At 38.2% G+C, this 27,940-nt stretch overlaps 2 protein-coding genes across 3 annotated transcripts in view; both read left to right on the top strand.

Annotated features, from left to right (window-relative positions):
- The first annotated feature begins 85 nt into the window (after positions 1-85).
- HAT1 (histone acetyltransferase 1) lies at positions 86-18,291 on the top strand. 2 transcript variants are annotated; one of them, XM_058028327.1, is made up of 11 exons: positions 86-126; positions 931-1,002; positions 1,315-1,390; positions 3,091-3,211; positions 8,546-8,725; positions 8,951-9,072; positions 9,573-9,677; positions 10,014-10,120; positions 12,603-12,754; positions 13,982-14,098; positions 17,886-18,291. In XM_058028327.1, the coding sequence occupies exons 1-11, from the start codon at positions 120-122 to the stop codon at positions 18,051-18,053; spliced, it is 1,227 nt and encodes a 408-aa protein (XP_057884310.1). In that variant the 5' UTR covers positions 86-119; the 3' UTR covers positions 18,054-18,291. The 2 variants fall into 2 exon arrangements, with proteins under 2 accessions (XP_057884310.1, XP_057884312.1); XM_058028329.1 differs by lacking the exon at positions 86-126 and having other exon boundaries at positions 3,096-3,211.
- Positions 18,292-25,910: 7,619 nt separating this feature from the next.
- METAP1D (methionyl aminopeptidase type 1D, mitochondrial) overlaps positions 25,911-27,940 on the top strand; it is a 43,582-nt gene continuing 41,552 nt past the window's right edge. The window contains exon 1 of the mRNA XM_058028318.1: positions 25,911-25,966. Coding sequence (XP_057884301.1) covers positions 25,918-25,966 — 49 coding nt within the window. The 5' untranslated portion in view covers positions 25,911-25,917. The remainder of the gene's footprint in view (positions 25,967-27,940) is intronic.

Here is a 27,940-nt window from a genome sequence, read left to right as displayed (position 1 = left end):
CGGGGCAGCCATTGGCTCCCCGCCGGGTTTGGGCGGGCGGAAGCGGAAGCGCGTGTGCGCGCACGCTCATTTCCGCCGGGCGGGCGCGCGGGTTGATTCGCTGCGCGCGGGGCTCGGCCATGGCGGGTGAGTCCCGGCCCGGCGCTCGGGGCTGCGGCAGCCTCGCCGGGAGGGCAGTGGGGCCGGCGGCAGCGCCGTGACCGGGGCGCGGGGCAGGGGTGCCTGAGCTCGGGGCCGGCGGATGCGGGGGAAGACGGGGAGTAGCTGTGAGGGAGGGAAGCCCGGCTGCCGCTGCCGCCCGGCTCCCATGGCCCCGCTCCTGCGCGTCTCCGGCTTATGGCCCCATGGTCTGTAGAATTAAACCTGTGCGTGTCTGTGGCCACGAGTTTGCAGGCCGTGGGCAGCGAGTTAAAAACCCGAAAGTGTTCGTACTTAAAAGTTTTCTGCCGGAAGTAAGATGTAGAACTTTCTTATGGTACTTCTGAAATGAAGGGGGGCTATGTTTGTGAAGCATTTGCAACATAGCTGAGGTGAAACGTGTCTTCTGGCCTAGATTAGCCTTTGGAAATCAGATGAAATACAGTTTATTTGCATTTTCCTCATCCCTTCTGGAATAGTAGTGCTGGCTAAATAATTACTAGTGGTGTACATGCCACTGTAGTTCATTAACAGCAGTTTATGAAAATGACTTAATGCAAACATATTAAGTGTCCTGACACGCATTACTTATAATATGTTATACTGAATTCTTATTCAGTATAGCATGTTATAATAACATGTGTGAAAATTTGTAGTAGCTTAGAATACTTAATGTTTTTATAGTAATGACTTTAATTCTCAGGAACTAAAAAGAGATACCTGTATGTTTTCTAGTTCCAGAACGAATGTATGAAATAGATCTCTTTATCCTCTTTAACTTTTTTTTTTCAGGACTTACTGCTACAGAGAAGAAGCTGGCTGAATACAAGTGTAATACAAATGAGGCAATTCAGCTGAAGCTAGGTAATGCCACTTTTTAATATTGTACAAGTGATACTGAAGTATTCCAGTATCTTCCTATGAAATATATACATGTATTCATCTGTGTCAATTTCTTAGTTCTAGTCTGATTACTGATTTGATACTCACAGATCAAGTAACTTGCACCTAAATTGTACAGGATGTCCTGATTTCGTTTGTATGCCACTCTCACATAGTTTCTTAATTAGTTATCTGACTCTAGTGGAATGGTGCATGAACAGCTAGCAGGGCTTCTGTGGATAAACAAAGGAAAGGTGGTGACTTGGTCATGCTCTGTTCTTTTTATTTTCTCAGTTCGCTTTCCTGAGGATTTGGAGGATGAGAACACAACGTTTAATCCAGAGTACAGCCATCAAGTGTTTGGAGATGAGTAAGTTAAAGTTCCAGATTTAAACTAATAGGTCCCAAAGGGCAAATTTGTTTCCAAATCATTAAAAGCCAAAAATGTTTTGCTAATACTGAGTGCAAGATAAGAAGTGCTGGCCTGGTGCTGCTGCTGCTGCTGCTGCCTTTGCTGATAGAGGCCAGGGTGCCACTGGCCTTTGTGGCCACCTGGGCACGTGCTGACTCACTCATGTCCAGTCCATTGTCAGCCAGCACCCCCAGCTCCTTCTCCAGCTGCTCTGCCCCAGGTCTGTCACTTGTTGTGCCCCAAGTCCAGCAGATCAGCACTCTTGCCCAGCCTGGTGTTGACTGCAGTCTGACTTGGGGAGCATTCAGATCACTGATAAAGGCATGAAATGGGACTGTCCCCAGGATGAGCCCTGGGAGCGCCACAGGAGAGCACCTGTCTGGTGCATTTCACTCCATTCCCCACCACTCCCTGGGCATGGCCATCCAGACAGGGAGGAGTACACCTGTTCAGGCCATGAGCAGCTGGATTCTCCAGAAGAATGCTGGCATCAAGCTATTTCCTGAAGTGTAGGTAGAAAAGTATTGTTTCTTTTATTTTGAGTATGCTGAATTAATTAGTGCTGAAGTGTCATTCATTATTTTCAGTAGAGTATTTTCATTCAACAGTCTGGTCATAGATAAAAAAAAAAAAAACACAACCAAAACCAAAACAATTAAACCAAAAAACCCAAACAAACCTACGGGGAATCCCTGCATGTTTCTGTGGACTTCTTTAAGTAGTTGTGTTTCTTAATTTCAATTTCCTTTTAAAAGGAAAGTACTAAGTACTCCAGTTAGAATGATCTACCTGTATTAAATGTAATAAAGTAGTTACACTTATAGGTGTCTACTGCAGCTATCATTGACAATAATTATAATTTTAGTAATCAGAAAACTTTCTGATCTGTTAGTTTAGCTAACAAGCAAATTCTTCTTCTGACACATACATTTCACATTTTAAATTATGAATGTACTACCATAAAAGAAAAATCCCAGTACAAAAACATTTTAGCTATGCTTTAATTTAAAAAAAATGGCCTGTTTCTTTGTGAACGTTACTTTTTTTCAGAAAATAAATTCTCTATTCTTCATAAGAGTATAGAGTTTGTGTTCAGGCAGCTCGTATCTTCAAACTGTAAAAAAAGTTTTTGTATTCTATACTTCTTTTTGCATATACTAATTTCTGGTTACATTGGATAACTAAAAAGAAACTGTCAACTAAAAACTCCACAAATTGCTACACCTGCTTATCTGTGCTTTGTACATTATAGATTAAAGTAGTTTACTCCCAAAACATCATACTGCACTGCAAAGTAATTTTTAATAAATGTTAGCAATCAATTAATGTAAATAACTGTTAATGAGTTAAAGCTGTTGAAAAAGCATAAACACAGTGTGAGCTGTTTCATGTATTCTCTCCTGAGCTGTCACAGTGAGGACACAGGCACTGCTTTACTGACTCAGAATATTTCCACTAGAGGAGGGAAATAATAGAAGCAGTGTAAGGCATTATCTCTTGTCCTATAGCACACATCCAGTTTGATTCCCTTTTCCAATTAGGAAGGTTACTTTACCTTGCCAGGAAAGTTTATGTGAGTGTCAGGTGAAATGAAGCCTCTGTGGTGTGAATATTGTGTTTTGTACCGAGTTCCTGGTTGTTATTTTCTCCTTTCTCAGTGAAGTTGCTTTTGGCTACAAGGGCCTCAAGATCCTCCTGTATTACATTGCTGGAAACCTGTCCACGCTCTTCCGCATTGAATACACATCAAGAGTAAATGAGAAGTTTGACTGTGTGGAGGTAAGTGCAGCTCTGCTTCTGTCTTTAACATAACATTGAGAAGGTTTGCTTTGGTTCTAGGTTTAGGTGTAATTTCCCACCTAGACACGGGTTAAATTAAAAGGAAGGAAACAAAGCTTCCGTTTGTTAAGCTAATAAAAAGCTTTGAGCTTCATTTCCCATTCCCTGACAACAGTACAATCAAAATGGTGTCAAACAGAACAGTCGGATGTGAGGTTCTGATGCCAAAGCCAGTTCCACACAATAAACCTCAACTTGGCAAGTCTGTATTTTCATATTAACTGTGACCAGGAGGAGGACTAGTATTGGTGAGGCTAATGATGGAGAGAATCAGTGAGAAGGAAAAGGAGGTTTCTGTAAGAACTTCATGAGATAGTGTGCTTGACTGTGTCTCTAAACATGGAGAACAAGTAGGGCAGTAGAGTGATTATGAACTTCCGTATGTGTATCATGTATGCTTTACATCTTTCTTAAAGGAATGTGGTAATATGATTACCTGCAGGGTTTTTGTTCGGTTGTTTCTTCTTTATTGTGCAGATTTTCTGAGCTTATAAAATACTTCTAGAATAGCTTTTTTTTTCCCTCTCCTACTGTCTATATGTTCTCATATAAAGTATGACTTCAGATTTAAATTACTACTTTCAAATTTGTTGGAGTTTATTTAAATAAATTCAAGGAAAGGCCTACTGTAAAAGGACAAATACGTTGGAATGACTTCATTAAAATGATTTCAAAGATTTGCAGTTACTTGTTTTGGAGGTGTGTTAGAATATACTCAGTTCAACAGGCTAAGTTCCTGGACATGTCTGAAATACTTTGGAGGCTAGAGCAACATGTCTTAGGTGTGAAAGTTCATGCTCTTCAATCTTAAGGATATTTTGGAAATAAGGAAGAAAAGGAAAGGCTGTTGGCTGTACAGTAAACATATTAAAATCCATTGTTTCAGTGATATAATTTCAAAATAGAACAGGAATCTGCACCGTAGCACCTTTTTACTTCATCTGTTTTCTGTACGAATGGCAAACTCAGTTTACTTCTCTGGAGGTCTAAACAAGGTCTGTCTTGCCCTATGCTTACTGCAGTTTTTGATTGATCAAAATGGTTGCTTTTTTTCAAGGCCTGTTTCCTATACTGAATTATTCCTCCAATTGCTTTAAGGACTCTGATGGGGACAAAAAAGATCTTTTTGGGCAGCACTTGTGTTTGCTTTCCAGAGCATTTACGTGCCTTGACTGAAGGGGAAGAATGTGGTTGCTTACCCTGTGCTTCTCTTAGTGTTATTAGTACTGTCCAGTCAAATAAGCTGCTTATATTGCTGTATCTAAACATATGTAGGAAAAAAATACATGGCTGTAGTCAATCTTCTTCTGCATTGTATTTGCCATCAGTTTATCCACCCTAAGATAACGCATTTGCAGAGGTTAAAACATAAGCTGTCATTACAGCAGAACGTTGATCTGAATGCATATTTACATTTATGTTTCTAAGTTAACTATTTGCTGATCTCTCTTCCTTGATGATAATTATAGTAAGATGCACACATGACAGATAATCCTGTGCTGTGAATAGATGGTGTTTAGGAAAGGACAGCAGTTCTGCCTTTACCATAACTGGTTCTAAGCAAGTTGGTATTAGTGCTCTACAAAGTTATTCACAGCTGAGGATTTTGTACCCCCAAATACCCATACAAGCTCATTCAGCAGCAGATGGTTTTATTCTGTAATATTGAGTTTGGTTTCATTATTGCTAAAGCAGCTGCTGCTATCCCTGCTAGGGACTGGCAAATATTCATCCCAATACCACTATTATTTTTTCTCCAAGATCTTTTTCAGCATTCGAGATACAATCTGGAAATGTCAAAAGGCAGAAGTCCAGTCATATTTATGCACCTTAACATGGTTTAGATCCATCTTTAAAGAAATTATGTTATTGGGGAAGCCTCAGCAAAGTATGATCATGTTATGAACAGAAGCTGGCACTTCATTTAGTGAAAGTAGACAAAATTTATCCCTTGAATGGCATTAATTCTTTCAAATAACTGAAGAGAAACAGTTATTCTGTTTTCTTCTAGTGTAAATATTAATAGCAATGACCTCTGAATTGCTTGCTGCTTTGAGATATGCAGCTGTCCCAGTATCTTCCTTTTTTCTGCATTTTATGATGGGATAGGGGTAAAGTGCTTCACTAAACTCCGTATCTCACTTTGCATCTAGTGTCTGCATTTGCTTTATACAAAAGTTAATTAAAAAGTATAGTTTCAATATTTGGTGCTTTTGTAACATAATACTGCTGGTCACTCCGTTTCTTCCCTCAAATCTACATGGTATGCAAATGTCATAGCTGCCTATTAGTACAATAATAATTTCTAAATTAAAATTACCCAGAGTCAAATGTGATGTACAAAGAGACATTACTGACTTAAACAGTCCTACTACAAAACAAGTGTAGTTGCAAGCCCATTCCAAGTTTCCTGTCACCACCTTACATGATTCTGATTGTGAAGGTAATATATTACAGGCAGCACTTCCATGAACCATAAGCTTAACAACTCTTGGCTGCTTAATGCAGGTTTTTGCATGCTTCATTGTAAGTTGCTTTGCCTATGTTAAACATTGTAGTAGTCACAAGGATTGTTTTTCTGAAGAGAAATTTGTGTGCATCCATTCCAGTTTCTAAGATACGAGTGTCTTGCTCTGATTAAAAAAAAAAAAAAAAAAAAAAAAAACTTTTCACCAATATCAAAGAAAACTTTTCACCAATATCAAAGAAATGCACAAGGGAAGGCAGTAAACACATTTTGGTAGCTCCTTGGATTATGGGCTCCTCAGAGAGAAGTGTTTGAAAGGGACCTACTAAGTAATGAATGTTTCCATTTAAAAATACAGGTTTTAATGAAATAAATTATTTTTATGTTGTTGATCTATTGAGATTCCAGTACTTCATGTCGTATTAACTGAAAATTGCATGGCTTAAACTTCTGCCACTGCTCAAACTGGGGATTCTGGGATTTCCTTGGTAAAAAGGAGAGATCCTGTTAACCCTAAAAGTAATTGAAGACTGTGTTTTCTTGTGTCAGACCTCATTCCAAGGAGAGGGAATTTTTAGGAGGCAATAGGTGAAAATATGTTGTAGTCATATAGAATCAAGAAGTATCATCCAGTGCTTTATTTGCTAAGCCTCTGGCATATTTTAATTCTTTCTGCTGTATTGAAACCAAGACTTCTGTGGTGGCAGCCAGTGATTGATAGATGTGCTGCCTTACACTTGTGCAGGTCACAGTTTGGCTTCCTCTAATGAAGAAACTTAAAAGTGTAAGGGGAAGCAAAAGTAATTAAACATTATGTCTATAGTACTTCCTACTGTATATCCACCCTTTTTAGTTGCTGTCCATGAGTTATTGTACTGTCCATGAGTTATTGTACTGTCCATGAGTTATTGTACTGTTGCTTGGAAATACTGTTTTAATTCTACATTATTTTTGCATGCCTATTCAGCTATATAAAATGCAAATTGATACAGATTCTTAGTTGTGATTTCTTACAGCTCTGTCATTAATGTAGACATAAGAGCTGTGTAAACAATGCATTTGCACAATTTTTAAAAAGGCCTTTCTAAATTGTGTTCCATATAAATGTTTTTAATGTAATTCATTGATTCAGAAGAAGTGACTAGTTTTTTGTAATGCCCCTTAAATCAGCAAGTGTAAAGAAAACATATTTTAGCTAATACTGGTTTATGAAGAATAGTGAAGGCGCCAACAAATTATCTTTGTTTTGAGAATGAAATTGAATGTAAAGGCTATACACATTTTTACTGAGTTCTTACACCAGGTACTGTAGAGTTGTATTTTAACTGCTTAATAGCTCTCTCTCCAAATATAAATATAAATGTTGGTAGTACCAAACCATTAAGAATAAAACTTGTTTGTACTGAACTAAGTCTATCTTTCTCTACACTAAAAATGTAACTGAATGATAAAGTGCTATTCATTTGCAGGTGCATTGCTTCTGCTTAAGGGCCCATGGTTGAAAGGACAGGAATTAGTAGCATGTTGTATTAGCCTTTTGTAGTATATTTTGTTCTAAGCATCTTAATTTCCCTGTTTTGAATGCTAAGTAGCAAGAGTCTTGGTTTTGAACTAATACCCATCATGCATGTAAACGGTGTGAAAGAGCTGCTTAGTAAGTTAACACAAAGTGTTCTTGTGTCCGCCCTTGTGGAAATAGATACAATACAAACATTACAGCTGAACTCACGGCAAACTCCATTAAGTAAAAACCTGGGTTCATTGTCCAGAGCAAAGTTTGAATTGAATGTAAGCTCATTTTGTTGAATGTAATGTCAGGCTTTTAGGGGTTGTATTGAGGAGTATGGTTTTGTTAAGTTGAGACCAATTCATTAAGTTTTATTGCCTGGTGAGAAGCAGTAATACGTTATTGTGAAGCTTCATCAAATATTCATGGTTAAAAAGAAGTAGTAAATGTATTCAATCAAGTGGTCTTTTGGGGGTCTGAAAAGGATTATGAAGTCTGCTCAGCTGATAGTCTCTAACTTTGGCTATCTGAAAAGAGTAATCTCTGAATTAAATTTTGGTGTCAGAATATTTTGTCTTCCACAGTATGTTAGACTAAGGTCACATTTGCTGACAGTATTCATAAGTTGTACTATTTTATGTCAAACTTTGTTTTCAAAACTTTCTTTTATTAGAACGTAGGATGTGGTTGTCTGAGTTTGTACTGTTTTGCAGCTGATTCTATAGACAGGCATTTCAAGCAGGGGGCCATAAGAATGCCAGAGTGTGCTTGCTGTCACTTCCCTATTTGGGAGCTACCGTTTTTGGTCTTTGTCCCTTTCTCTCTGCTTAGTTCTGCATCACCTAATACCTCTTGTAAGCTGCTTGTTTGTGAGCCTGAGTTCTGCAAGGCTGTGTAGCATAGCATAGTCTTGGGGAATGGCTGTCTAGAAAGTCTTGGCTTTTGAACATGCTGCACTTACAGAATAGCTACCAACACTCTCAGTCAAGCTTGAACAAATATAAAAATCTCTAAGCATAAAAATGTTCATGAACTTAGGCTGTTGCCAAGAGTTTTTTGATGCTTAAAAAGGCTGGATTGTCACATTTCTGATCTCATGAGTGTGGCTCCTTTACTTGTTGGAAGATCACTAATGAACAACAAGGATGCTTGCATTTTCTTTTTTCTCTTTCCTTTTTGTTTTTTTTAATTACTGGTAGATATAGTGTGTCTCATATATTCATTTCTTAAACACAACAGTGACATCAATGCTGTCTTTTTCTAATTTTTCACTGAGCCTTCCCCTTTTTGTAATCTCCAGGCAGATGATGTGGAAAGTAAAATTAGAGAAATCATTCCACCTGGTTTTTGCACAAACACAGATGATTTTGTGTCTCTGCTGGAGAAGGAGGTCAACTTCAAGCCCTTTGGAATGCTGTTACACACATATTCTATCCATAATGAGGAAGCTGGTGAAGATATAACGTATCAGATATACAAGGTATGAAAAATTAAGTTAAACTTCTGCTTTTGAGCAACGAAATTCAATTTTATTTTGCAAAGAGGCACCTTCTGTAGTGACTGGAGTGTATAAATACTATAATTTTATCTGTTTGTTAATCATTAACATGCTTTTTCATATTAGAGAATTTAATTAGGTTTTGCATAGATTTTCCTCTTGCATCTGTGATAGGTTTCACCTGACTTCTCCTGGCTTTTTCCCTAGGCTGACATGACATGTCCAGGCTTTCGAGAATATCATGAAAGGCTTCAGACGTTCTTGATGTGGTTTATTGAAACTGCTAGCTTTATTGATGTAGATGATGAAAGATGGAACTACTTTCTAGTGTAAGTACAGTTCTAAAGCAACAGTGGACCTTATTACCTCCACAAAGCCTGCATTTTAATTGTGGCTGGCCAATTATTGGAGCAGTATAATGATATTTTTCCCAGGAAAGAAAAAACATTGTTTATGAGGCTTGAGTTTTCCTCCATTATGCTTTGGGAAAGCTTGAGAATAGAGCTGAATTAAATGCTGTTGTCCGTTAGAGCCCTGAATGTAGGCTTAAACAGTAAAATGAGCTTTGCCTGTGTTTTCTTTTACTTGCCACCTATTCATCTTTATAATAGGCAAGTGCACTGAAGTGCTGTAAAGAGGTCTGATTTATCCAAGTTGCTGCACACCAATTAAGTGAATTGTACATTCAGAACATAGCAGGTGTACCCATTGGGCCCTCACAGAGTAGCTTGCTGACACTGAAAATTCAGTTGGAGAATGGAAAAGAAAATGGACACTGCATGGGAGCGCAACTGTAATTGACCTGCTTGGCTTTCTGTTTTATCTGCAGATTTGAGAAGTATAATAAGGATGGAGCTACGCTCTTTGCGACTGTAGGCTACATGACAGTCTATAATTACTATGTGTACCCAGACAAAACCCGGCCACGTGTAAGGTAATTGGCGGTGTAACTCGTGCCTTGCCTTTTATTTCAGAAGAGGGAACTGCTGAAGTTCCCAATACTTGTTTATAATAGTGTTGATTTGTTTAAAAAAATCCCCATTATTAGCTGTCTATGCACTGATTTTTTTCATTGTTCCCCTCTTGGAGCGGAGGGAATCTCAAACAAGTTCTGAATATTTAACAGTTTTGAGATTCTCTTAAAAATCACGTTTAACATGAAGATTGCACATACCTTAATCTAAAATGAAATACCATTTTGTTTTTAAGACTTTGCATTATGTTTTCAAATGCTTGCATTTGAACTGGAAATGCATTCCTTTGTCTGCAGCCAGATGCTGATCTTGCCGCCATTCCAAGGAGAAGGCCATGGTGCTCAGCTGCTTGAAACAGTTCACAGATACTATATGTCTTCTCCTACAGTACTTGATATAACAGGTTTGTGTTACATTTTTAATAAGGAACTTTACAGGTTGTTAGCCCACAAGCTAACTTCTATGTTCATCTGTGTGAATTTCAAGCCTTTTGAAGATTTAGCTTCTGCTCAGTTCAGAAGTGCTCTACAGAAGTGTATATGGTGTAGCTTCTTAACTCAGAGAACAGCACACCAGGAAAATTCAATCCCTAGTGTGAACGGATTACCAGCTAATTAACTGTTTTATTGTGAGATACACAGCTGAGTTTGCCAAGAGATCAAGCTTGGTCAAATTCCTTGTTCAACTTAACCCTCTTAGCCAAAACTCAAATTTGAGGGGAGACACAACACACCTAACTAAAATAGCATATTTAATATTAGTGTGCCTCCTGAAATTTCACAGACAGTAAGAGTTTATAGAGAACTTGTGGTCTAGGAGCACACACTGCTGGCTGAAGGTATCCATGATATTAGATGGATACAATCTATTTAATACCTGAAAACAAATACCTGAAAACAGAAGTTTGTGGAAATGAGTCCATGTGCATAACAAAACTAACATTGAAAATTGCCACAGACATGACATCAGTCCTGTGATTTCAAGTCTAGTATTGGAAGAAATGCAGTTCAAAAGATGTTTACCATTCAATTCTAATGTAGTCTCATCTTGGTTATAAGTAACTCTCCGTTCTCATTAAAACCCAATAGACCACTTGCTTTCATAATGCGTTGTTGCCAGATCATCGTAACAAAATAATCCACCTCAATTTCAATCCAGTTTGTGGGAACCTAAGACAGTGTAACTTAGTTCATGCAACATGAACTCATATGCATAATTCATTTTTCCTTTTTATAGTACAAACCTGTGTGTAGCTTTTATAATTGAGGATGAGCAAAGTCTTAATTTGCTACTGCATAAATCCTATGGCATGTTCATGGCTCAGTGCCTTAAGTGCAGGGTTGTAGAAAACAGTGAAAGTGGACTAAAACATTGGTCCATTTTTTTTGTGGAATGAGGCAGGAGAAGGCTTGCAGTATTCTATGTGGCACTCAAATTATGCAAGTTAAGACTCTTAGAGAAGTATTTATTGTCCTTTTTGAGGGGGACATTAGACTTGGACTATGTTAATATGGCCAAGATATTTAGTTACATATCACTTAAAATTGTGAAATTAAGCCTTTAACTTTTCTGTAAAGAGGAAATGAAGATCTAATTAATTTCTTTGAAAAAGCTAATGATTTACTAATTAAAACTACTTTTGAGTTTCATATTTGCAGCAAATATCTCCTTATACCTTGTCATCCTGACACAAGCAGAATGTATGCTGTTAGTGCTTACTGGACAGAAACTGCCTCATTTTTCTTTTAACAACTCTGAGTGCAAAAGAATGAATCAGTTTACTTTAGTGCACTTCTACAATCTCTTTTGCAGAATAAGTGCTATAAGGCTTGCCATACAAGATTAGGCCACTCATACACAATACATTTTAACCCAACCCAGAAAAATAAATTATTAGCTGTGCTGTGCCATATACACTATGTGGCAAAAGCTTCTATCCCAGTCCTTGATAGCTTTGTTTTGCTTTTGATCATCCTAAAACTGCAAGTTTTAACTTTTTACAGTGTTAAAACTAAAGGAAAATGCATATGGGATGTAAGCTGGGATGTTAGCAATAAACTCCACAATGTTAGCTCCCAGAAAAATGAGTGTTGAAGGGGAAGCATGACCCTGCTACTTGTTTGTAGTGAGCTTGTCTGAAGCAAGGAAAAAATATATTCAAAATGTTGTACATATTTTTGTTTTGCATTAAATAGTTGCATATGTGCTCATGTTGATCTTAACTGTGGCTACTTCTCCATTTCAGTGGTTTTTTCTATAGCAACAGTTTTGATAGCTATGCTCTCTTTTTAAGTAAAATTGAAGTAACTTGAAATCATGATCAGCTTTTGCTTAGGTCCTTCCAGCCTTGTAATTTTGGATAATCTTCTTTGGCTTCTTGTACTTTTTCCTGCCTTTCCTGCTAACAGAGACTAACTCCTGCTCAATACGTATCTTCAACTAATTTACTTGTATACAATAGGATATTTTCTTTTTGTATTAGGATATTTCTACTTGTATACAATAGGATATAATCTTTTCCCATATTTTCCCTTTTGTTTGACTTTTAGTGGTTCTACCACTGTCAAATATAGAATAGGTAAAAGATAGAAGAAAAAAGATTTATAGGCTAGTCTTTTGCCAAGGAGTTAAATGGGTTTCAATAAGTCAATTGCACAATACATACGTACAATATGTACAGCACTGCATACACAAAATATTAGAAGTTACCCATAATGTGACCTGTTTGATGTCTACTGGCAAACATCAAAACCTTGATAACAATTAAGCACAGTTGTTTATATACTCTTGGATACTGCATCTGCTTTTGTTTTCCATAGTTCTTTGTAATTACATACCAGAGATGAGGAAACATAATGCTGATAAGCTTTTTTTATTCTTTCTAGCTGAAGATCCTTCTGAGAATTATGTGAAGCTTAGAGACTTTGTTCTTGTAAAGCTCTGTCAAGATCTGGTTTGCTTTTCCCCCGTAAAGTTAATGCAAGGTTTCAGTCAAGAAATGGTGACGGAAGCTCAACAAAAGTTGAAAATAAATAAGGTATTAAATCAGTACAGTTGTAGTTGGACATATTCTTATCAAACATGTACAATACCATTTAAACTTAGAGAGAGACACGGAATTTACAATCTTGCTTATTTTGACACTTGTTAAGGATGTATCAAGAGATACATGGCTCGTGGTTTTAGATAAATGCCTTCTTTACCTACAAATTCTATTATAATAGAATTTGACATGGCTTTAATTTCTTTCAAGAGAATGCAACTAAGAGTCACTTTGGGAATGCGGAATGCTAAAGTGGCAAACAACTTACTAATGCAACTCTAGACACTTGGAGAACTAAAGAGTTAAATTGAACAATTAAATTTGATGATAATCTTGAGGTATTAAACTCATTTTTGAGTACGGTAGTGAAATAGCAAAGTTGCTAAATTAAAAATGTATTTGAGTGTGGTGTACTGAAGACTTTAAACCTTGAGGGATGGGCAGTGTGAAGCCGTATTCAGGTGTGTTCATAAAAATGGTATAGCTTATAGAAGGAAACTACATTTGCAGCCTTCTGTATTTTAAATCTGAAGGAATAAATAAATTTCATTTGGTTTTTTAACAGTATATAAACATGTGGTAGTGTAGCAAACAAACCACTTTATTTTTGCTGGGTTGTTCAGAAACAAATACTTATTCTTAAATGCAAGTTAAGATTAATATAGTAGCAACATAATTTTCTCCCCAGTTGTCATACTTTCTGATCCTGATAGCAAAAGCATTGTTTTTCCATTTACTAATTAATTTTCTTCCCCAGTAAACAGAAAAGTTTAAATATTGTTGTTTAAATTTCATATTTATAAGTTTCAGGGGGCCTTTAGAAGGGCAGTAGATATCTGTGGATTGTTAAAATCAGCAAAGTGGATACTGCTTGGTATTGCTTCACATCGTTCTAGTTCCAGTCCTTGTTCTTAGAAAGAAGTGTGTTTGGACTCTGGCTTCTGGGCTTTCTGCTCTTCACTTACAGCAAGTCCTTGAAGCACCTCTATGGCTGGTGCAACACTTGAGAGATCAGACACTGGGTGCATGGAAGAAAATTGTTTTCAAGTGAAAAGAAAAATGTTTATTCACTGAATTCACTAGATAGGATGGATTTATCCTTGCCCCTGTCTTCTAAGAAGATAAAGAATTACTCTAATATTTTAGTATTTCTGTACTTGGAGTTCTGTTGAGTGACCTCTTTATTCAGATGTGTTTTTTATTCTCCTTTCTGTTCATTAGCAACACACAAGACGAGTTTATGAAATTCTCCGGTTGCGTGCAACAAACATGGGTGATGCAGAACAGTCCAGAAGCTATCGCTTGGATGTTAAAAGAAGACTGATTGGGCCCTATAAGGTGTATATGACTTTAATATCATTTAATATTTATTTCAAGGCTAATTATACTTGATTTTACTTTAATTTCCATAAATGTAGTTGATGTCAATTATGTTGCCAATCAACTACTATTAGTTATGCAGTGTTCAGCTGACACATACACAGATGCAGAGGACATTTGTACGTAGCAGCACTGAAGATCCTGTGTTTGGTTCCTGATGTTTCCTGCCCAGTTCCAGCAGGAGGTTACTGTTAAGCCTATGCTTTCTAGCTCCAAGTGGCATTATGCCCAGGTAGGTTTAATGGGGGGAAATGGTCAATTTCTTGAAGAGGTTAAAAACATACCTTAAATAGACAAGCCAGAAATTTGAAGAGAGGTGAAGTTTACACTGCAGACTAGGTATAGTTTAGATTCCTGTTCTAATTGTTTGCTCCATCTCAAGAAAACAGCTTGCTAGAAGTAATTGTCACGTCAACATAGGACTAGCTCCATGCAGATGGAAAATAAAATACCAGCAGTAAAATTCAAGCAAGTACTAAACATAGTACCAAGTAATTTTCTTAATTCCTATTATTTATGCATCCTGGATTTTCAGTGTGGTTGGTCTGTGTTGCATAAACTGAACCTTTGAGATATGGATTTTAAAAATTATATCTTAGTTGTGAAAGGCATCAGTGTTTAAATCAAGAGTCAAAAAGGCCACAAATAAATCTAGGTTTATTGCTGTAACTAGCATGTTAGCTACTGTTGGCAATTAAGTACTTGCCAAGCAAACCAAAATCCTGCATATAAAGGTACACAGAGCACAAGGACTACCTTGATTAGCTTGAAAACCTTTCTAAAGTAGCATTTACCCTGTTATACCAAATAGCAAAACTTTGCTTGTAGTCACATTGGGCTTACAGGGGCTGTTAGTAGAAATGAGAGGCCGGGATTGAATTATTAAAAGTTTATCTGATCTAGTGATAGCTTCATGTCATGCTGAATGCCAGAACCTTAATCAAAACACACTGTCTTTCACCAGTGTCTTGTCTCATTTGCTAAATTTCATTCAGTGTTCACTACAAATAGGTGATTTTTCAGCAACTGTTTTTCATGACTATTACATGGTTTCAATTCACTCACTCATTACGGAGGTCCTGTAGGCAAAATCCAAAATTTCATAAGCAGCTTCAATTCTAGTGCTTCTAGCAGGTGTTTCCACTTCAGTCTTTGCACACAATAAGTGCATGGATAATGAATGGATTTGTATCACTAAATATGCAATATTGCTACTTTAGAACATTGCATTTTTAGTTTTTTGTTATTTCAGTGGGGATTCAAAAGAATCCTTAAAGCAACCAACTCCTTTTTTCCCAGATTTTAAATTTCATGTTCTGAAATAGTCATCTTGTTTATAGTAGTTCTACCTAGTAAATAGCTTACTCATACATTCATTTTAAACAATTTCCAATAAATTTAGTCACACTTCCATTTCCAAAAAGGTTTCAGAAATTTAATGAAACTAACTTTTAGTATAGAGAGGGTAGTTTTGAGGGGGGGAACCAAACTTTATAAATGTATAATCAGGAATATTACTGCATACACTAATACTGGTGTCATTTTATCACATAAACTGCTTGATAGCTTCATTTGAACAGTGCTGTACAGATGTAGAATAATTCTAAGTTGATACTACCTTAGTTTAATAAAAATGGTATTAATCTAAGAATTATTTCCTGGCTAACAGTAGCAGTGAAAAAAACTATATGCAGAAAGCTCAGGGGAAAAACATGTAATACATCTATTCCCCTGGAAGTCATTACATTAGCAGGGAGGTGGTTGCTAAACATACTGAGACCTTTGTGCATGTGGCCTGACTGCCTTGGGATGACTGATGCAGCAGGGTCTGTTGCTCTCTGTATAAGTAGCACTAATACAGGAAAGAAAATATTTGGTATATTCAATAACAGGGCATCACTCCAATGTAGTTTAAAGGATAAGCAGCTTCACTGTAAAATGTCAGTTTCACTGACTTCTCAATTTCTGACAAACTGCATTTTATTAGTTGATTGTGCTGGTAGACATATCTCCTTGATCATGTCTTTATTCTTCATGTCATCCCTCTTGGAAGTAAATACCACTGCTGCACTGGGTTGTTAATTGTGATACTTTGTTTGCTATTTGAATATGCTTTTCTGCCAGCCCAACAACTTTATCCCAAAGAATCCTCTTGAAGCTGCCCAGGTGAAATGGTACCAATGGCAGCTTTCAAAATCTTGTGTACCTGGATATGCTTGTAGTATATTTGGAGGGGGGAAATGGATATTGAAACAACTGGTTATCTGAAACATTCAAAGAGAGTTTGCTTTTTAGCAGGAATATGGAACTTAAAGATGGCCTAATGGTGCAATATCAGATGTAGTGGGCATTTAAAAGCTTGCACCCTTTTTTTCAGAGCTAATGTTTAATCTAAATCTAAATAATCTAAACAGACACTCCTGTTAATTAGGCAGACTTTGAATTAATTCTAGAATAAAGTTTTAGTTGCTCTGCTAAGAGAAGCTAGGCCAGAACGTGCTAATACACTATTTTCATTTCACTCATACAAATTTTCATTTGGGCAGCTCATCATATATTTTGAGTATCTTACTCCTTTTGACTACACAGAGCTAATGTGAATCAAAAATTTAAACATCTATGCTGCTTTTCACATCCTTTCAACAAGGAAAAGTTTCTTGATTATTGACCAGAAATGTGCTTGAATTCCTCATCAGTACTTAAGTACAGAACCTCCTTTTCTGAACTGAACTTTGCCTATCTGGGCAATCTTTGGGATACAGTAAACATTTTTCTGGTCTTACTCATTTACAGTTCCCTGTAGTCTCCACTCCTCCCTCCTGACTCTCAGCATCAATCACAGAATGAAAACAAATACTCCTTTGAGGGATAAGCTTAAAATTAGAGTACAAAAGGACTTTGATTTTGAGAGTATTAGAAATAGAATAACTTGGTGAAATTTTGTTGTTTTAATACATTGATTCCATAGGTTTTGCAAAGATTTATTGGTAAGACATCAGGCATACATAATACTTTTTTTAATGAGGTGTTGAATGATATTCTGCTTTTACAAGGCTAGAGAAGACTGAAGAATGAAGAACTGAATAGTTCAGAAATAGGTATCATCTATATAAAAGTATATCTGGGTAAAGAAAATATAAAAATATTTTGAGGTGTTTTTAAGAAACTGGTAAAAATCACATGTGACAGAGCAAGGACAACTTATCTTCCTGTACAAATATGTTTATGCTTATAAATAATCTTACTGCTGTTACTGCTGTTACTGCTAGTCCCTGGTAACTTGAATAATTTGTAAGAGTTTATGAAACTTTTTCTGTGTAGTGGAGGCTTAAAATTAATTTCTGATAGTCAGTTATAGGGAAATTTTTTGGCTGAATAGTCACGTAATGAGACACCAGTTTAATTAATGTAGGATTAAATATCCTGGTCAGATTTCTACAGTCAAGTTTTCTGTGCCATCCATCTTCAGTAGTAGGTGTACTGTTAGACCTCATCTGTTTGGTTTAGGAACAAAATCTGAAACCATTTCTCCCTTCGCTAGTTCATTGGCAATACAGAAACTATGAGCCTTTAACAGAACAAAGGTAGTACTAATCAAACATGGTTACTGCTTCTCTTGGGATTAGGGACATCTTAAAGAACTAGATACTGAAATAGAATAAACTTTGATGAAACACCATAATGAGATACCATATTCTTGATAATTACTGGCTGTGTTCAAACTACTGTTTGTTTGATTGCTTAGAAAAAACAGAGAGAACTTGCCAAGATGAGAAGGTGTCTAAGACCAGAGGAGATGACTAATCAGTTGAACCAAATAGACCTAAACTTGCAACGTGAGCAGTTAGAAGAGAGCTTCCAACAGCTTGTTTCAGATTACCGAAGAGTCCTAGAACGACTTGCACAAGCATGAGGATCCTACTTGTACAGGAGACTTGCAGATATCTATACAGTGTTGTAAAACACATCCTTAATTGCCACTTAACTGCAAAAATCTCATGTGACGTTTTAATCACATTAAAGGTGACTTGTGTTCCTGTGCATTTTGAATATTTTCTATTTTTGTGTTGTAGATTTAAAAATGTTGTACTTTAGGTTTTGGGGCACTTCTTGATGAAATAAAAAAATGTAGATTCTCAGATACAGTGTTACTTCAATTGTATGAATTTTCTTTTACCCTTTTGTTTTGATTAAGACTTAATAGATACTTGAATAGCAAGTTAATATATAAATCTAAGCCATCTCTCACTTCTCCTAACTTGATTCTCCTGGGGCTGTTCTCCATGGATCCTGTTGTACAGGGTAGGGCCTGTGCAGGTTTAATGCCATGAACAGGTGACAAGGTTGGTTCTGTGGGCTCTCTGGTGTTTCCTGTGTACTGGCACTTTACCCTTTGCTAAAAGTGGATCCTGCTGCTGAAAGCAAACAGACACATTCTGTTTGAGCTTCTAAAGTGCCTCTAACACATTCTTCATCAAACCCCCAAGTTTTCAGGCTTTTGCTTTTACAGGAAGAAACCTCCCAGCTGGGGAACCAGCCAAGACTTTGTGAGGACTCCAAAAACACTTCTACTAGTGAAAGAAACATAAATTTGTAGGAAGCAACTGCCTTTATATAGTTGCTTGATTCTGTTCTGCTGTCCATTACTTCTCAGACTGGAGGTTAGTTCAAAAATATCCTGTCTGTCCTCCCTCAAAGGAATTAATTTTTATCTTTTCTGGTAGTTCAGGCTTTAGAGGATTTAGTCTGAATAAGGATCATTGAAATTTCTGAGCCATGTTTGATGGTCCTAATGGGATTCAGGTCTGGCTTTCAAAACTGGAGCTAGTAGGTTGACACATCTCCAGTACCTGATGTGATGTGGAGAAAGTTAAATCTTAAGTGTTTTGAATCTGTGGGAAGTTTTGTATTTTATATTGAATGATTTTTAGAAATTTTCATTCCAGATTAGGGTATTTTGGCTGTATGATATGTCTTTCATCTACTGTAGTATCCAAATCTATTAATCAGTAGTAACAATCATTAAAAGACCTTTCCTGGTAGTAATAGGAGTTTGAATTTTTTTCTGTGGATGGTTCTGGTTTGTTGTTTTTTTTTAATTGAATATGTTCAGAACTTGGGGATAAGTCAGAAGTGGGAAAGCTGAACTGAAGAATTGTGCTTAAACTTGGTTCCTGTGTAGAGGTCTGGGATACTTCTGGAGCAGCCTGCACTAACACTCCCTGAGCTTAAGCCATTGAAGAAACTGTAGGACTGACAAGGAGAAACAGTGTCTTAGAAATACTGAGCCAAAAAGCACAAAATTGCTTTCCTTAATCACAGTTACCTTTTGCTATTCACAAATAGCAAAACTTCTCTCACACAGTGACAAGGGCAGATTCACTTTTTCATAACAGATTTATTTTTTTCTTTTTACATTGACATTGAAATAGTGCTTCCAGTTCCTTTGCTGGTTTCTCATTCCAGTATGGTCTTGGGAGCACTCTAAGATGTTGGGATGTGCCTATGCACTGAAAAACTTCTTGGTGTGAAAAATAGGAATAAACTGCTTCCTAGAGGCCTGGAAACTGAATCCTTCCATCCTGCAGCAGATTACAGCTTCTGCAGCTCTGCTGCCATGAAAGACCTTGTCAGTGCACCCTAATCCATTACAGTAAATTAAGCCAATTATCTGAAGTAATCTTCATCAGCAAATTAAACTAGCCCTGCTGACTTTGCCTGAAGTGGTCTTAACTGACTGGACTATCCTTTCCCTTGGCAAAGAGAAGGAGGCAATAATCTTGTTGGACAGCTAGAAAACTACAACAGCTCTTCTGGCGCTGCTGGGGGCACACGCCAGTTTCCTTCAGTAGGCTTGTGGGGTGCAGCTATTTGAGTAACACTTCAGAGACTATGCACTCTTGGTACAGTTACCTAAATACCCACATTTCAGGATGCTGCTGGACAAAGTCCTAGCTTGCCAGTCTGGATATTTTGCTCATGATTTTCAGCAGGATAACTTCACCTACAAGTGAACTGCAGGATGCTTGTCTCCGAAGTACACACAGCAGCAACTCCAGCTGTTCAGTGAGTCACATTGTGAAATTAAAAAGTGTAATACTATTTATAGAAGTTTAGTAAGTTTTATATAATGTTTGTATTTCTACATTAACATAACTAAGAACAAGGACCTCCTACTATATTTAAACAAATACTTTGAGGTGTAGAACACAACTAGTGTGGTTTGACTTCTGCGTGCTGAGAAGACCGGTGAGCTCCTAGCAGCTGTTTGCATGGAATTGCAAGTAGGTACTGGAGGGGCTCAATTGTGGATTTGTGAGCTGACAAATTAACACTGAGGCTTGGTAGCAGCTCTTTCACTCTAGGCTGGGGGCATGAGAATTGGATAGCTGAAGCTGAATGCTATTGGTGCCCTCTCCTATTCTGGGCACAATATGATGCTAAAGTAATCCTGGATTAAAAATATTTTTGTTCAAATACTTAATCTATTATTCTAGGTTACTTTCCCTCTTTTCAGTTGTTACTAGCTAACAGAAACTTAAAGCAAACACTAATAATAGTCTTTTATTAATAGGTTTATGTGACTTTTTTTCTGCATTTTAATAAAATCCAGATACTTTAGTCACTTCACTCAAATTTCAAGTGAAACTTTACACAACATACTGGTAAAGCACTTTGGAGATTTTTTTACATTTGAATTTTCAGAATGTTCATAAGATCTCTGAGTATATTTGTAAAGTTTTTCTTAGTAGATGCTTCTGGCATCAGGATACTGGTATGCCCTTCCATCACTTAAAAATCTAGCCATGGCAACAGTGAATCTACTTCAAAAAAAATCAGTAAAATAGTGAATTTAGTTCAATTGACAGACACAAGTTTTCTTCCAATGTAAAGGTATTGTCAGCAGAGCTAATACAAGATTTTGTCCTAAGAGGTAAATAAAGCTCTGAAAAGTGTTTTAGGTTCAGAAACCTGGGTCAAACTGTTCCCTTTCAGGTATTTTGAAACATAAAAGTTACCTACTGCAGATACTAGGAAACAACTTGTTCAACAACTAATAATCCCAAGAAATAGAACAGAATACCTATAGCTTCAGAACTGAGAAAGCAAACTGCCAGGATCTGCAGGATTTGAAGGACACTAACTGCTGTAGTTGGAGGAATAAAGGTCTGTGTGTTGCTGAAGGAGTGTCTTGGGCAGCAAATGTCTTTGCCTCCTATGAACCAGCACACAAAGCTGCTATGTGGCAGTTTAGGCAATTCAAGACTGACCTATTGTCTCTCTCTGCAATAGCAGCAGGAGGGTAAGCAGCCCATAATGTCTGTATGAAGGATTTGTGTGGGCTTATATAGATTTTTTTCAATTCCTTTTTTTGTCTCTCACTGAGACTTTGTTCTTTATTCTTCTCCTTTATCATATTTTATGGCTGTCAGACACTAGAAAGCTTGAAAATCTTATGTTGCATATTTTGCCATTTTACCTTTCCTCACAATGTCAGTTCTGACCTGCTTTCTTCAGTATCAAACCGTTGGAACTAGAAATACCTGTTACATTGGTAAGCCTATCATATAAAACCTTGGAGTTTCAGTTTTCAAATTTAAAATTATTCTGTAATGCTACTGCTTTGTAAAACATTGCTTACTAGGATAATTTGGACTTGAAGTTGAAAAAAAGACAGCATAATAAATATTAACATCTGTATCTCATAAGCAAGTATGTGTTGCAGATATTTCCATTTTCTGGGAAAAAAAAAAGCCTAAAGTCATCAAAATATTTTTCCCCAAGCTGTCATTCATGATTTTCAATAATTTCAGCTGGTTTATACTGCTAGCTCTTTTCTCCAATGATCAGAAAGATCTCACTCTAACCCTGGGTTCATTCTATTAAAACATTCCATTTACAAAAGGCAGTTAACTACACCAGTGACAATATTTGAAATTGTGATGCTAAAATTTAGTGCAGCCAGTAAAAATGTAAGGCTATTACACAAAGCAGTACAAATAGATGCAAGCTTGGCTCAGGCAGGGCATGCTATCTGCCATCATACTAGCTTACAACTGGTGGGAAAATTGTAGGAATGACTTTGCCTCCCTATCACTCATCTTTTTTACAATGTAAAAAGAAAAATATTACAACTATCAATTTCTACTCATAGCTACTTATTTAAATACACGTTTACCAGGTTCTTTGTTCCTTGCACTAAAGCCTTCAGTGATACACATTGCAAGAAACAAGATTACACACTGTGGCTGAGCTTCTTTTACATCTAGAATGGTACAAGCTAGGTACAAAGGATCATTAATCTAACAGTTTTCATACTTCCATGTTCAAAATATGTTTAATTCTCCAGAGCAGAGGCAGAGAATAAAGGTTGGAAAAAATGTCCTACACTGACTCTTCAAAGTTCTTTTCAGATATAAAGCTCCGACCCAAACTGGAGGAATCTCAGGTAATGACACCAAGAAGACAAAGCCTTGGGAAGAGGATTCGGAATTCCTCTTTGCCTGTACAAAAAAATCTATATATCAGGAGCAGTACTGTGCACTGTTTTTTTCTGAGAGTAGCACTAGCTTCTTTCTTCAGTAAATAAAGAACATGTAATGCTGCAAACATTCCTCACACAGGAGGTGTGTGCTCCATTTGTGGTTGTTGCACAGTTTGAGCTGAAGAGATAAAATGTAAAGAAAATCTAGATCAATGGGAAGAGCTTGACATCCCTTTTTTGTTTCTGAATGGTAGGGCAATAAGGGAGATATTCCATGTTCAATAGCTGTTATTTTTAGATGCTTTCCTTTTTTTTCTAGTTAGGCATTTCTCTGAGCTGTTATGGGGTGTTCATGTTTTAAAACTTCATAGTTTCATAGTAAAGAGTAAATCTTTGCCTAGAATGAATTTAGTATGATGGGGATCTGTAAATAGGTTATTTTTCTTTCCCTCAAGGTGCAATGTAAATCTTATTTAATGTAGCTTTACCTGGTTATATATATTTTGTATCACTAATGTGGGAGATTTATGGGTTTTTGCAAGTTCGGGGCTCCAGACTCTCTCACCCTGGATCAGATGAACATCAGTGCTGAAAAAAACACCTATTTGTGATTAGAGCAGGACCTAAACAGCGTCAGTCTCATCAGCAAAAGCTGCTGTGAAACTAAATCATCTTTTAAGACAATCTTAGATAGGAAAGTCTAAGCCTAACCTCAGCTTCTGTACTTAAACTAGAAGTGTGTTTTTATATTGCTCTATGAAAGAATTTGTGTGTGCATAAAATACAACTCTGTTGCCTTACAGTCTATTACAGACTGCTTTGAAACTTGCATGTAAAAACCTAGCTTTATGTCTTCTTTAGCATACTTTTACTTATTTTAATATCAGCCTACCCAATTTTGGGAGGAAATAAAGTTAAGATTCTACATTTAGTGCTTGGTGACTTTCACAGCACAGAACCAATGCAAGTGAGATGGGATGTGAAACATTCTTCAAGGACAGTCTTTCATACATATGTGTTGAATAAACCCTGAGCTGAAAATTAATTTCTCCAAAACTACCTCTCAACCTGACATTCAGGCTGTCTTGAGACATCACTGTCCATCTTAAATATTTCAGGGGGATTTGTCAATTGTAACCAAAAGATAATTATACACATGAAGAAGAAAGTGATGTATTTGCTTTGGGTGACCACTTGAACGTAGTGGAGTATGATTTTTTCAGGTTTGCTATGTTAGGATCTGGTCTGTCTCTCTTTTCAGAAACACTCACTCCCATTTTACTGCTATAAAGGTCCTAAAAATGATATCTGTTGTTTGTATTTCTTAGCAAAAGGAGAAAACCTGCATCTAAGCATAAATTAGAGACTACTGACTGTTGTTAGGCTGAAGATGCATCCAGAGACTGCAAAAATTACACAGTTTGCTTGAAATGTAATTGATCGTAATTTGATTGATCCCCTCTTATTTTCTGGCATGCAAAAATAATTGGTCCAATCTAACCACTAGTCAGTACCTACAAGTATTTGTGAAATAGCCTGACACTTAAGGACGAGGTAATTACAAAGGTGGTAGCAGCATAACTAGAATTGCCTCCATTTTCTTATGCCATCAACCAATTTTCAGGCTGTTACAATAAAGGAATTTAGGGCTTACAGCTGCAGAAAAAAAACTAAGCATTCACTTCATTTTCTCTAACAGTGGCCTCGTTCCACTGAGTAGGAAATACTTGCTGACTCAAATAAGAAAGGTGAGACTAGGCTACCTTAGAGATCTCTGGTTTTTTCCTTTAGTGACAGTTGAGGAAAATGTGGCTAATTACTCATCATACATGGATACTTTCATGTGAAGTGTGCTGTTCTCTTTAAGCACACACAAGGACACCCCCTCAAGAGTATATATATAAGTATATATAGTAATAATAAGTAAGCAATTATATATAGTTGCTTAGGCCGAGCAGCAGAATGTGTGATTGCTTTACACTGCACATTGATGTTACAGAACTAGTGGTTGAGTGTCTGGATTCCTAAAGCCTTGCCAAGATACAAAAGAGGATAAAATTATGCTCCTGAAATACCATACTACATTGTAGAATTAGGAGCAAAGTGAAGACGTGCACATTTGGGCTCTGCAAATGAAATGTGTGCATAGCTGTCACCAGTGAGCAGAGGGTAATGGTGCTCACGAGGTGTAACTGATCAGCCTAGCAATGCTTTCTCTATATTCCTATAGCTTTATTTCTGAAAATCTTATAATTCTCCCCCTACTGAATAATGATGATGAAACATGTCAGTTCATCCAGAATGTGGCTATAAGAAGTGGAATATTTTATTTTTTGGAGGCAGTGTAAGGTATTTGGGCTTTGAGTCTATTCTTAACTAAATCATAGAACTTGTACATGGGAAGTTAAAAACTACTTATGGCTGTACCAGGAGGTAAATAAATCTGGAGCTAAACAGCCTGAGTTCTCATTTGACAATTTACTTACTTATCCCACAATTTACTGCTGCGTGTGTACCCATGAATGTGTGTAAGGACACAAAGATCATTACATGTGTGTGAGGATGTAAGAAAGGAATACTTGGATTATTTCCATATTTTGGAATGCATCCAGGTGAGTTTTGAATGTCTGCAGAGAAGAATGCAGCCCTTCCCCGGGCAGCCTGCTCCAGTGCTCTGCCACCCTCAACGTAAAGCTCTTCCTCCTGCTGAGATGAAACCTGTGTTTTAGTTACGGTCACTGCTCCTCATCCTGTCACTTGGCGCCACAGCAAAAGGTCTGGCACCATCCTCCTGGCACCTGCCTTCCAGGTTTTCCTTTGCATTCATTAGTTCATAAAGAGTAGTTCCTATTTTATTCACAAAAGTACAAGTTGAAGGGAGGGTGGCGGTGTTTGCTTGCCTAGTTGGTTGGGGTTTTCTTTATTTTTTAATGGCAAGAAATTATGAGGCAGCTCCAGCCCTCATGGAATAGTACGGCTGCATTCATGCGGGACCGAGTCCCGCTTTCAGCAGTTCTGTCCCGCTGCGGAAGGAGCAGTCACCACTGCAGCTAGGGCCGGTAAGCAGAGCAGGATGGGGCCGTACGGAAGGGCAGCCAGCAGCACCCCGGGGCACAGAGCCGCGGCCAGGCGGACCGGACCGGACCGGACCACAGACGGGAGCGGAGCGGAGCGGAGCGCTGCCCCGGCAGGGCGGATCCCGCCCGCCGCCCTCACACCGCGCTCGCGCCGGCCGAGGGCGGGCGGGGGGCGCTCCCGGCCGCCGCCACACGCGGCCACGTGACCTCCTCACATGGGCAGCATGGCGGCGCCCAGAGCCGCCCGCGCGCTGCGCTGCGGAGGTGAGTGCGCGCCGCCGCCGCCGCCGGGGTGAGGCGCGGGCCCGGCCCCGCTCTGCCCTTCCCGCCGCCCGCCGCCGCTCAGTCGGGGCTCGCTCTGAAATCGAGGAGCGAAAGGTCCCAGCGCCGCCGCGCCTGCCGAGGGCTGCGAGAGAGCGCTCCGCCGGGCGGGCGGGGGGCGGCGTGTGGCGGCGGGGCCCCGCAGCAGCGGCCGCAGCTGTCAGGGCTCGGCTCCTGTTCAGGCGAGTTCCCCCGGTGCCGTGCTCGGCCTGGGGCCCGCACACGGCGCCTCCCGGGGACCCCGCGGTGCGGGAAGGCGGTGGGAATGTTCTGCTCTGCTTCTGCTCTGGTGACTTTTGCTGCTGAAGTAACGTGACATGAGTGTACGTGTTTCTTTACCAAGCCGTTCAAGTGCAGATTCCTTACCTGATGGCGCGATGGCTTGTCAGGGCCCCTTGTCCCCCGTGCCCTGAGGTTCTCTGAGCCCTTTCTCTGCCACATAACCCTTCACAAGCCAAAGTCCTGTGCCCATGTCCTACACCCGTCTTCAGCCCCGTGCGCCCTTAAAAGCCCGATGTCCGTCATCCAGTTAAAAGAACCTAGCGAATTACATTTGCTAAGCCTTCCTACCTTCCGTTAAGGCATCAAACCTTGTTCAGCTTCCCTATGGGATATGCTTTTACAGATACTTAAGAAAGTGAAACTGTCATAGTTAAGACAAAACTGATTAAACAAAGTCCAATTTTCCCCGAATGGGACAGTTCAGTATAATTTAATTTGCAAATATCGAAAGACAAAAGTAATTTAAATTATGTTTCTGTTCTTCTAAGGCTATCTATTCCATCTTAATTGAACAAAAATTACTTTTTTATAGCCTCTTATTCTTTTTAATGTATCTGATGTTACATTTTTATAAATGATGAAAGTTTTCTTTATTATGGAATTGTTTCTGCATAAGTGCATTTGAGCAGCAGGGATCTTGGAAGCTGTATACTGATTAAATGCTTTATCCTCATATCAGAAGGACTTAGGCTAGCCTAAAAAAACCCTTTATTAAAAAATAAAATTGACTGAAAAATACTAGGAAATTAAAAAGTACTTTTCAGTAATCATATAGGGAAGTTATTTGAGTAGTCTCTGCCTTGCTAATGTCAGAATTCAGTCCAAGGAGAGGGCACACAACTCTTTAGGGTGTGAATGGTTTCCACCAACCTTTGTGAAATTCTGTATGCTCAAATGCTGCATTTCAGAGTGGACTAGCAGTGGGTTGACCTGCATTTTAGCTGGCACCTTTTCTTGAAGAATATTCAAAAACAATTTCACAGGTGATGCATAGGAGTGGGAATTGAATTTATTATTCTGTACTAGGAAGCACCCAGAGCACAGAGACATCAAGTCACTGTCACAGTTTGTAGTTAGAAATAGTATGGATTGTGTGCTGATTCACTGGCTTGTAAATGGTCTGATTAGATATTATCACAGTTTCAGGTATTATTGTAATTAAATCTGTGCTACTTTATTGGTAATAAAGTAGGACACATGAAAGAGCTGCATTTATATCTACAATTGTATCTTAGATGGTTTAAAGCATAGTAATCTCTTACAGATCGATTTATTTTATACAGGTGAATTATTGTAGAGTAGAAGCCCCTAATTTCTTATAATGAAATTTTAGGGTTTAGTGCCACAGGGAAATAGTTGATGAGAAGACATCCCATGTAAATTGAGTTACTTTTGTGTTCCATACTGATATAATTGATTCCTGATCTTGCTTCCCTAACAATGAATCAGAATTCTGTGCTAAGCTGTGTGAATTACTGTGGGCCAGGTTTTTAAAGTCAATTCAGTACAGACTGGTGGGGTGTGATACATCCCTTGCATGTGTAGTTTGTGTTCCCAGGCTGGCTGTTTGCTCAGTAAGGGGCTGGGCTGCCTTGTTCAGCCCCTTGTGGAACTGGGAATTTCCCCCCAGGCTCC

This window comes from Melospiza georgiana, chromosome 7, assembly GCF_028018845.1.
Source record: "Melospiza georgiana isolate bMelGeo1 chromosome 7, bMelGeo1.pri, whole genome shotgun sequence".
Taxonomy (NCBI): Eukaryota; Metazoa; Chordata; class Aves; order Passeriformes; family Passerellidae; genus Melospiza; species Melospiza georgiana.
This window is presented reverse-complemented; position numbering and strand designations above follow the sequence as displayed.